Genomic DNA, 11,856 nt, shown 5'->3' with positions numbered 1-11,856 from the left:
TTTCGCAATAGATATTTAGAAAAAATCGCAAAAGTTTTGCGCAAATCTGTAATGGAAACGCGGCTATTGACACAGCGTTGCAATGAGATAATTAAGTGAATATTTAAGTCAGGGATGGGAAAACTCAGTCCTGGAGGGCCTATACTGTCCTGCAAAGTTTAGCTCCAACCCTGATAAACTCTCTTGCCTGTATAGCTTTCTAGTAATACTCAAGATAGATACATAGGCTATATACTTTTGTATTATTTTTCTGTTACCGTTTCTTAGTGGCCCTCTATCAAAGTGTCTCGCGCGCCAGAGCGATTGAATGCACGCACTGAGACGATCATCAACTAGTCTTAGTTAAGGGAATAATATAGTTTAATATGAAAATACGGTAGAGTATCCCTTTAACAATGAACTCACACAAAAACGGATTATGTTTGTACCAATGATCTCGTTTATTGTAGTGCAAAGAGAAGGACAGTGAGATTAAAGTGATTTATTTATGTACCGACCCCATCAGTCCAACACCGACAACATGACCGAACAATGAAAACACTGTGATAAAACACAAACAGAACATCATCTCTGTGACTGAACATTCAGAGCAACAAAAAAAAAAAACAGTGGAAAACTGCAGAACACACACACATCTGGAGACCGTACCTCTGAAGTGAGGAGCAAACCTGTGTTTGGACTGATAAGGGTGAGATCAGTAGTGTTTCTGAACATACAGTAGTGAAGATCAATAAATAGAAGCTACAGGATCCGTCCTTCAGCAGCAGACTTTGGTGAAGTTAAAAAACAACCATTATAAAAATGGCAAAGCAGCAACAGTTTTCACATGCAAATGACAACATGTGCGGGTAGAAAATCCTCCAGCAGTTCATCTCAGATTAGTGTCGTTTCCAGCTCCACATTCACATTTAATCAGACACATAATCAAACTATGATTAAATGAGAATTATTCATATAAAAAGCACTTCATTTGTTCAATGCATTCAAGGCATCCAGCATTGAGTTTGGTTTGTGATGAGTTGTCACACAGATGATTGACAGCTGTCAGAGGATGGATGATTGAAGGCACTGAGTGTGTTTTAAGTGCATTCACACATGCACTGTTACCCTGATGAACACAGAAAGCTACCGTACAACATTAATAAAACCCTCAAAACATCATTAAAAAAAATCAAAACTTTGATCTACTTCAATAAACCCCGTTCGTTCCTCCAGCCCAACTAACACTAAAATAAGACACAACTACATACTGACGCTTGGGTCAGCTAAAAATAAACAAAACTTGATCTAAAAGATGATAAAATAATCATAATCTACGTTCTCAGCAGGACGATCACAAAGTGCTGAAAGAGAAGTCAGGATTAGGCAACTGTCGTGTGTGTGTGTGTGTGTGTGTGTGTGTGTGTTCATCTGGGCTGCAGACGGGCCAGGCCTCTGCGCGCGTGTGTCGACTGTCTCTGCTGGGCCAGGAAGGACTGAGCCGAACCTGAGCCGGATCGCTCCCCGGCAACCTTCTGGTGAAGAGCCATTCCCTGAGGATCACAGAGACGGAGAGCGGCCGGTTAATGACAGGAACAGCGGGATTGTAGAGCTCCAGTCGAATATTAAATGCACAACATGCAGCATATCTGTGAAGTTTGGAAGCTTGTTTCCCCCACAGAATGAAAAATAAAAAAGGTAATTGCGACTTTTTAGCTCACAATTCTGACTTTTTCTCCCAATTGCGAGATATAAAGTCAGAATTGCGTGATATAAAGTCAGAATTGCGAGATATAAAGTCAGAATTGCGTGATATAAAGTCGCAATTGCGTGATATAAAGTCAGAACTGCGTGATATAAAGTCGTAATTGCGTGATAAAAAAGTCAGAATTGCAAGATATAAAGTCAGAATTGCGTGATATAAAGTCAGAATTGCGTGATATAAAGTCAGAATTGCGTGATATAAAGTCAGAATTGCGTGATATAAAGTCAGAATTGCAAGATATAAAGTCAGAATTGCGTGATATAAAGTCAGAATTGCGAGATATAAAGTCAGAATTGATTGATATAAAGTCGCAATTGCGAGATATAAAGTCAGAACTGCAGGTTATAAAGTCAGAATTGCAGGTTATAAAGTCAGAATTGCGTGTTATAAAGTCAGAATTGCGTGTTATAAAGTCAGAATTGCGAGATATAAAGTCAGAATTGCGAGATATAAAGTCAGAATTGCGAGATATAAAGTCAGAATTGCGAGATATAAAGTCAGAATTGCGAGATATAAAGTCAGAATTGCGAGATATAAAGTCAGAATTGCGTGATATAAAGTCAGAATTGCGAGATATAAAGTCAGAATTGCGAGATATAAAGTCAGAATTGCGTGTTGTAAGGTCAGAAATGTGAGATATAAACTATTCTGAGGGGAAAAAAGTCAGTCTTTTTTTCTTTTTGGCCTCATAACTCGCAATTGCGAGTTTTTATCTCACAGTTCTGAGAAAAGATGTCAGTCTCGAAATATAAACTCGCAATTATGTTATGAAGTCAGAATTGCGAGATGAAAACTCGCAATTGTGAGAAAAAAAAAGTCAGAATTGTGAGAAAGTCAATTCTGTCTTTTTTTCTCTCGCAATTGCGACTATTTCTCACAAATCTGACTTCATAACTCGCAATTGTAAGATAAAAAGTCGCAATTATTATTTATTTATTTTATTCAGTGGTGGAAACAAGCTTCCATAGTGAAGTGCTGTTGAGTTAGACTAATTATTTCAACTTGCCCTATGGACGTTAGTTTCCACCACGGAATAGAAAAGCAATTCCGACTTTGTTTCGCGGAATTCCCACTTTGTTATAGTTAACAAAAACTGAAACTAATCTAAAACTAAAACTAAACTAGACCTTAATAGACTGGAAAGATGAAAAAAGTACACAACAAAATTACAAAAAAATTAAACTGAAAATATACAAATTAAAGCCTGGTAAATACTGGTAACTCTTTACAACAAGGTTTTCAACATAAGTACTACATTGAAAAATTCTAAAGCATTTCTTATTAAATGTTAATTAGAACTAACAATGAGCAATGTTCATGTTAAAGATGAATAAATACTGTAAGAAATATATTGCTCAGTGTTAGTTAATAATGTTAGTTAATGAATATTTTGGTAACACTTAACAATAAGGTCCCATATACAAATGTAGTATTGTAATGTAATGTTAAGTGTAACCAAATATATCAATAAAAGCTATACTAGTATTTAAATAGTAGTAAAACACGACTGGACACGAGCTGTTGTGACTGATCTGGAATATTCTTACCATGTTGTACCAGGCCGAGATGATGAGCTTCTCCTCCTGGTCGTGTCTGGAGCGACTCTTCTCAAAATCATGCTGAAAACACACACACACACACACACAGAACAAGACAATCATTACCATAGTAAAACAGACCAATAGTGTGAGAGAGAGTGTATGAGTGTTAGTGTCTGTGTGTGTGTATAAGTGAGTGAGAGTGTGTGACCTCCATATGTTGTATCCTCCTGTCTTTCTCTGTCAGCTGGTTCTTCAGGGCCTGAACTTCAACAGGAACCGTGTTACTCTTTTTCTTTGGATCTAGAGTCTTAATCACCTGAAACACACACACACAACATGTAAATTGTTATGAGTTTGTGTGTGTGTGTATATATATATATATATAAGCATCCTGAGTAAAGATGAGGTGAACTGACCGTGCGAGCTTTGTCCACGTATCTCTTGTATCTCTCCTCCATTCGTCTCATGTCTTCATCCTTCTTCTTCAGGATCTCCTGCAGCTCATCGACCTTCTTCGCCACTGACACACACACACACACACACACACACGTTTCCATAAGAACGGTCCTCAAAAACACTCCTTCCCGATTAAAACCACTGCTCGTCGTCACATTTTAATGAACTGATGCAAACGATTCAAACACACTCCAGTCTGTCCGGACTCTCCCGAACGAATCATCTGAATGAACTGATCTGTTCAAATGAATCAATGAACTGCTTCAAATCAAAAGCATTCCCAGAAGTCCCTGGACTGCATTTGACATATTCTTAGAGCGAAATACATATACAATCAAACCAAAAATTATTCCGATACCAGATATAATTTATATATTTGTTTACTAGTGTGTGCAGGACACTATAGTTCATTTATGTGAGTGAGGAGAGGAAAATAAAGTAAACTGTCACATATTATACCCAGAAATTCTTCCTACAGTGACTACCAGTAAAATGTATACACATTTGGGACCAAATATTATTCCGACACTTTGACCTGATAGTGTTTAAGTGTGTTTTATTTATTGCTAATGCTGTTTTTACACACAGACTGAACAGAATGAAGCATTGCTTGGTCACTGGTTGAGCTAAACTGGTATTATGTAATTGTGTAGTTAAATTTATCAGCTGACAGATATTCAACATAATTCATCTGTGTTCCGTCTAACAGAAGGACGGACAACACCTTCTTGTCATATTCAATTACCATTTTCTAAACTATAGTTCATAAACTGTGATAATGTGAGAAATGTTGAAGGTGTCTGAATAAATGTTGGTTTGACTGTATATCAGTCGTGTCGTGTACGAGAGCATCTGAGAGCTGATAATCAGAATGACCTTTGACCTTTGTGTTCACTCACTGTTACTGTCCGCAGGCGGCTCTAGATCATCGATGACCTCTCGCTTCTTCTGCAGGTCAGTGTGAGCCTCGTGGAGCTTCTCTCTGCAGAAAACACACACACACACACACACATTAAAACACACATTTGATGAGCAAAGATAAGAGACATTATCTATGCTTACTCACAGATGCTCCTCCAGCTTCTTCTTTAACAGCGACGACTGTCGGGAAAGAAACAAACACGTGAGACAGCGCCAGATGATAGTGTGTGTCCATCACAGCACGTTTACAACAGTAACAATCAGTGTCCAATCAGAGAGCAGACGGGCAGTACTTACGATGACCTGAGGCGGCGGATGATTGGTCGATTAGGAGAAGTGGGCGGATAAAAACAGACGAGCAGGCGTTAATTTCAGCACCGCAAACAAAACAAGTTACAGATTCCACACATGAATCAAGCAAACAGAGACAGTGAGATTTTTTTACGAGAAACACTGTGGATTTGCATCGGGATCAGGTGATCATTACATAAATCACAAGCAGATGGAGATCACTCAGTCAGTGCTGTCTGAGGAGATACGCCCCCGAATCCTCCGTTCACCGCACATTTAAAGGGGTCGTTGGATGCAAAATGACCCCTTGATGGTGTTTGCATATAGATGTGTCTGCAGTGTGTGGACATACAACCACCATACGATGAAAAAATCCAATCACTCCTTTTTTTTAATCCTCAAAAAGCCTAAACACTCAATAATCAAGCAGTTTAGATTTGAGCAATATGATGTCGTAGTGCTAATGCTCCGCCCACGACCGCTGACGGACTGTCCCGTGAGCAGTTGCTCATCATCATTTAAAGAGACATGCACCGAAACGGATTGTGCACCGAGAGCTGTTCTTGAGGAGGTAAAAGGGTGTTGTTTTACACAACCATTGAGGAATTTTAAACAAAAAACACGAAGACCCTAAAGAATCCTACCAACTTGTGGAAAATGGGCATCCGATGACCCCTTTAACATCCGTGATGAGATGTTTCTGAAGGAAACTGAGTGTTTGATAGGAAACAATGGAGGACTTTCATTGGGATTTGACAGGAGGCGGATCGTCCATCAGACAGCAGCAGCGTTGTGTGTGTGGATTTGAACTCAACTTCAGTTGAGTAATTTTAGCTTGAACACAATCATGATGTGAGGAATGATTGGCTTCAATGAGTTCAGTCAGGTATGGTCTCTGTGTGTGTGAGTGTGTGTGTGTGTGTGTGTGTGTGTGTGTGTGTGTGTGTGTGTGTGTGTGTGTGTGTGTGTGACTGACGTCCTCAGTTTTGCTGTCCTGCTCCTGTAAAGCTCTCTGCAGCTCCTCGATCTGAGAAACCAGCTCTGAGATCTGCTGCTGACTCAACCTGACACACACAGACACACACCAAATGATGATGTACACTACCACTCAAAAGTTCAGATTAATTCTTAAAAATCATGCCTGTCGCGATAATCAACATATCGCACGTCGCAAGTCACATATTTGTGAAAAAAATCGCCTTGAGTGGCTCATGTGATGTTAAATTCATTTCGACACCTTGTTTAATTCATAAACAATCAGCGTTTTTAAGTGTATGGTTTAATGATGACTTGCTCATAAAGACTAGCATGCTCGATCCTGATCTCTCTCTCACACACACACACACACACCTGTTGTGAGTCTCCAGTGTGTTCTGGCAGCGCTGTGACTCCTCCAGCTGAGTCTGCAGCTCCTCCAGTCGGTGTCTGTACGACTCCTCCTGAACACACAGCATCTTATTCTCCTGCTGCAGACGCACAACCGTATCCCTGACACACACAGACACACACCTTCATATGCAGGATAAGGAAACAATCAGCCAACAAGCTGCCCGTTGGATTTAGAATTTAATGAAACATATCTGTCATGTTCAAACTGCTCCTACAGAGAGTGATTGAACATGTTCAGTCAGGTGAAAACTTAGTTTATAAAAATGATGTAATTCATAAATCAGTGGTATTTGTTTGGTACAAAATCTGGATCCCAAAAGGAACATTTTAGACTAAATATTAGTGATGAAACCGATGAAAGTTTTCATTTAGCTGGAAAAAGAAACTGAAAATTCCTTTCAATTTTATTTTTTTATATTTTATATATATACACACACATATATATATATAAATAATTAAGTGTGAAAACCCTCATATTTATATAGTATAATTATTAAAATCATAGTATTTAACTAAATATTTTTGCAAATTCAACAGTTATTAGTTATTTAATCAACTACAACAATAAAATAAATTGGTTAAAAGTAAACTTTAAATGAAATGTATAAAAAAACACTTACTTTATTTTTAAAATAACTATTTTTAGTTGCCAAAGCAACATTTCTCATTGTCCTTTAGTTTTATTTGATGTAGCATAACTAAAACTGAAATAAATTCATAAAAACTACAGAGACTTGAAACAAACTAAATTGAAAATGAAAATATAAAAATAAATTATAATAAACTACAATAGTACCTTAATGATATTACAATAACTGGGAACATATAGGTAAATAATGTTTTATATATTTAAAATATAAATTATTAATATAAAATTTTCTATTTAAATATTTAGAATTAAAAAAAATTATATGACATTTCTTGCAAAAATGATTAGTAAATAACAAGTTTTATTTTAAAGTTAGCACAACACTGTTTCTGATGTGTTAACAGTGGCTAGCGCTCACCTGAACTCTGTTGGCATGATTTCTGATGCCAGGCTGCCAAACGCTCCTGAATCTCCACTCAGAGAATCTACACACACACACACACACAGTCAGGGACAGAGCTGATTGGATGACAGAGTGAGAGAGGGGGCGGGGCTTTGCTGGTACATGCTATCAGGTTATGATGGTGTGTGTGTGTGTGTGAGTGAATGTGTGTAAGAGAGAGAGAGAGTGTGTGTGTAAGAGTAAGTGTGTGTGTGTGTGTGTGTGTGTGTGTGTCTGAAAGTGTGTGATGTGTGTGAGTGTGACCTGTTAAACACTGCTGCTGCACTTGAGCACATCTCAGCTCGTCAGTCGTGTCTCTCAGCGTGTCTCGCTCAGATATCAGCTTCTACATCACACACACACACACAGCGCTACTGTAAGAGTCATTTTCATAATCACACAGAGTGAATCTCATCAGATGCGAGCGGTCAGTTCTGTACCTCTCTCTCTTTCAGAAGGGTCTCATATTTGTCGTTGAGGTTCTTGTACTCAAACTGCCACCTCTCTGCTTTCATGGCCTCGGCCGAGTGTTTGGCGCTCATCTCGTGAGCCTGACGAAAGGAAACACTCGTCATTCCTTCATCTGTCCAGCTGTTTCCTGAACTCTAGTACACATCAGCCCGTGTCCAGGGCTGTCACCATTCCTCGATTAAAGTCGAGTACTCGATTAAAAAAAAATGCTCGATTGCAACCCGTGTCGAGTAACCGAGTTTGTGTTGCTTATTACGTTCATCTGGGAACGCAGTGTGCACCATTTCACAAGATTTGTAACGCAACTCATTTGTAAATCTACGCCAACACAGGAGAATACATAAATATGTTTCTAAATGCTAATTGTTGTTCATCGTGGTTTCCAAATAAAGGTTTTAAACCCTTGCCCTGAGTTTGCATGTTTTGATGCGCAGTTGCGCACATGTTCTTGTTCAAGAAATTACAGCGGATGTTGCATTTCTATCGTACAGAAGTGACCAAATATTAAAGACTAAGTAGTCATTTGAATTAAATGTTGTTTGGCCAAAATTAAACAAGGATTTGATCATGCCGGCGTAGTGCAACAAAAAACATCACCAGGCCGTTGGCGCCCTCTGTAGGCATTCATTATAATACGTTATATACATAAGTTATGATTATATTATTTATATCATTTATTTTACATGGTTTATTTTAACAGTGTTGTTCAGCAAAACCCATTTGATTACTTACATTGATAATTTATTTGAACTAATTATTATTGATTGTTATTATATATTTGTATTTTAAGTCATTTTAAGTCACCTTCATTTATATAGCGCTTTAACAATATAGATTGTTTCAAAGCAGCTTTACAGTGATAATAGGAAATTACAGTAACAGATTGTTTTGGCTTTACAGGGTATCTGCACACTTTTTAAAGTCAAATTTAAGGTTTTTTAAGACCTTTTTAAGACCTGAAGAAATCAAAATTAATACCTTACATTAGGGGTGCGCAATATTGAAAAAAAACTGAAAAAAGTTTTGTTGATGATAATTAGATGATATTTTACTGATTGTGTTTGTGTACTGGTACCATGGCTGGTTTAGGCCTGTTGTTGACAGCTGACTCACGAAGATATTCATATTTTTCATATTCTATGCAGTGGTCAGTTCACAGCAGTGAAAGGAATTAAATTTTTTTTATTAAAGGGCAATATTTGCCACCTTAAATTGAGTTCCAGGGGCATTTTCACCCATATATGGACTTTTTTTCTTTTTTTTTACTTAGAGGTATGCATCACCTTTTATGTCAAATTCTAACATTCAAATTAAATTATATTAGAATAATAACACAATACCACTGTTACCAGTTATATTAAATCATTAAATCAAAATCCATCTTTGCAGTGCAGAGGAGACACAGAAGCAGCATCAGAACTGGCATTAATATATTTATACTCCATTTACAATTGCATAAATAAAGCTATGATATATTCAATTCTTTCAATTCTTAATTCAATATTTAAATATGAACTGATTTCTAATTGTAACATTTTAATTACAGGGTACTTAATGTGAAACTAAACCCGCCAGTAGGTGGCGGCAAGTCACTGTCTCAGGGAGTCATTCATTCAAACGATTTGTTCAAACGGCTGATTCATTCAGGAACTGCAAGTGATTGTTCATTGAATCGTTAAAATGATTCGTTCAAAACGCGGATTTCAGTCAAGAAATCATCGCTGTCTTTTGCATTGAGACTCTGCTACGGTTTCATTTTGAAATTCTCGTCAGCGAAATAAAGGGAAAACAAACAATATTGACTATATTGTTTATAAAATGTAACAATGTTAATTTAACTGGTATATAAAATAAATATCATATTTGCTATTGTGCACGGGAAAACAGCCCTCTTGCTGATGTAATATTGTATGATAACAACATATGATATATAAAATACAAAACTTTATACGTCTATTAGGGAACATACCTATAACTGCACTGACACATCACGCAGTGAAAGCAAGCATGAGAGACAAATGCGATGTCAGCTCGCAGTGCGCCCTCGTACATAGTTAACGTTAAAGTAAAACAATGATTACAATATCATAATAGACAATACACATCGCACACCACTACGCACATAAAGAATGAACTTACAATTGAACTGAAATTAACCAGCTTTCTTCTCCTCTCCTGCTGTTTCGCGTGCAGGAGACAGACGTAATGCTGGCGCGAATGTGACGCGAAATGTCACGTGAACGAGCAAATCCACAAAGAACGAATAGTAAATAAAAAAGTACGCTAATTAGATAGTTTTAATTTGGAAAACATTTAGATATGTCTAACTCAAATTGCCATTGAAAATTTAAGACCTTTCATAAGTCAAAATAAGACTTTTTAAGGCCATACATTTTTAAAATCTAATTTAAGACTTTTTAAGACTTTTTAAGGACCCGCGGATACCCTGCTTTACAGCAACTCTAGAATAAAGTTATTGTCCAGCTTAAGTTAGTTTTGACGTTAGTCTTATGTTGCACTTTTTCAAAGGCTGTTGTTCACTTGGTGCTTTTTTTATTACCACAATTTTTTATCCAAGTACTCGATTAATCGATGGAATAATACACAATGGTGTATGAATATGTATCATTCAGTACCATGGTATATATTTAAATATTTAACATCTGATACAATCTCTTTTCTATGGTACTACCACAGTTTATGTATGTTTGTTTTCCACACTTTCATAGCATTTATTTACTTCGCATAGTTGCAGTTGTAATTTAAAAATTACATTTTACGCGCGCGTCCGTTAAGTCCATGAGACCTTAGGGTGTCAAGTTTACAGTTTCTGTCAAGTTAAGGCTTACAAGCAGGGTTAGGTGCTTCTATTAACCTATCATTTCCCCTCTGATTTTAGGGATAAGTTAAGGTTAGGGATAGGACTATATATTCGATGGAATAATCGGTTGAATACTCGATTACTAAAATAATAATCATAATCATCATCAATATGCTCACCTGTCTCTTGTAGGAGTCGAGCTGCGAGCGGATGGTGTTGGCCCTGCGCTGCTCCTCCTCCAGCTCGCAGGTGCGCTGCATGTACACGTGGTTCCTCTCCTCCAGCAGGCGCACCTGCCGCCGCAGATCCCCCAGATCCTCCAGCTTGCGCTTGTACGTGTCCACCATTGCCTCCAGGCGGCTCACGCGGTCAGACGAGTGCCTGAAGCACAAACACGAGCCATCAACGACTGAAGGAAGAATCACTCGGCAATGCAGTGTCAGGCGCTAGTTTCAGCCCGACGCAGTTATCATTTTCACGTCCTGCGCCACGTTGTTTAAATAGCAAATGCATTTGCGCCCATGGGCATCAGCTGGTCTGAAAACAAGGTGTGTTCAGGCGCATTGATGGCGAGTTGCTATTTTGAGGCAATAGACTGGAATAGACAGCGTTTTGGGCTTACTACTAATTACAGGGTTCCTGCACACTTTTGAAAGTCAAAAGTCAAGGCTTTTTAAGACCTTTTTAAGACCTGAAGAAATCAAAATTAATACCGTACATTAGGGCTGTGCAGTATTGACAAAAATATATCTTGATATTTTCAACGTTTTGTTGATAATAATTAGATGATATTTTACTGATTGTGTTTTTGTGCTGGTGCCATGGCTGGTTTAGGTCTGTTGTTGACAGCTGACTCACGAAGATATTCATATTTTTCATATTCTATGCAGTGGTCAGTTCACAGCAGTGACATAAATTAATATTTTAATTAAGGGGCAATATTTGCCACCTTAAATTGATTTTTTCAGGGGCATTTTCACCTATATATGGACATTTTTTCTAAACTTATTTAGAGTTATGCATCACCTTTAATGTCAAATACTATCATTCAAATTAAATTATACAGTAATTATACAATAATACTTAATTATATAATAATCATACAGTACCACTGTTACAGTCAAATTAAATCATTCAATCAAAATCCATCTTTGCAGTGCAGAGGTGACAGAAGCGGCATCAGAAGTGGCA

At 37.6% G+C, this 11,856-nt stretch overlaps 1 protein-coding gene across 3 annotated transcripts in view; it reads right to left on the bottom strand.

The window, feature by feature from the left end:
• Nucleotides 1-416: 416 nt before the first annotated feature.
• The window catches only part of LOC130078008 (protein Hook homolog 2-like), a 59,591-nt gene continuing 48,151 nt past the window's right edge, over nt 417-11,856 (bottom strand). For all 3 annotated transcript variants that reach the window (XM_056243459.1, XM_056243458.1, XM_056243460.1), the window contains 12 exons: nt 10,845-11,046; nt 7,814-7,924; nt 7,638-7,719; nt 7,350-7,416; nt 6,304-6,441; nt 5,930-6,017; nt 4,808-4,842; nt 4,641-4,723; nt 3,702-3,805; nt 3,494-3,601; nt 3,292-3,363; nt 417-1,532 (listed from right to left, as the gene is read on the bottom strand). In XM_056243459.1, the coding sequence (XP_056099434.1) occupies nt 1,407-1,532; nt 3,292-3,363; nt 3,494-3,601; nt 3,702-3,805; nt 4,641-4,723; nt 4,808-4,842; nt 5,930-6,017; nt 6,304-6,441; nt 7,350-7,416; nt 7,638-7,719; nt 7,814-7,924; nt 10,845-11,046 (1,216 nt within the window). In that variant the 3' untranslated portion in view covers nt 417-1,406. The remainder of the gene's footprint in view (nt 1,533-3,291; nt 3,364-3,493; nt 3,602-3,701; nt 3,806-4,640; nt 4,724-4,807; nt 4,843-5,929; nt 6,018-6,303; nt 6,442-7,349; nt 7,417-7,637; nt 7,720-7,813; nt 7,925-10,844; nt 11,047-11,856) is intronic.

The sequence above is a fragment of the Rhinichthys klamathensis genome, unplaced genomic scaffold (genome assembly GCF_029890125.1).
Source record: "Rhinichthys klamathensis goyatoka isolate OS25496 unplaced genomic scaffold, OSU_Roscu_1.1 h1tg000799l_1, whole genome shotgun sequence".
Taxonomy (NCBI): Eukaryota; Metazoa; Chordata; class Actinopteri; order Cypriniformes; family Leuciscidae; genus Rhinichthys; species Rhinichthys klamathensis.
This window is presented reverse-complemented; position numbering and strand designations above follow the sequence as displayed.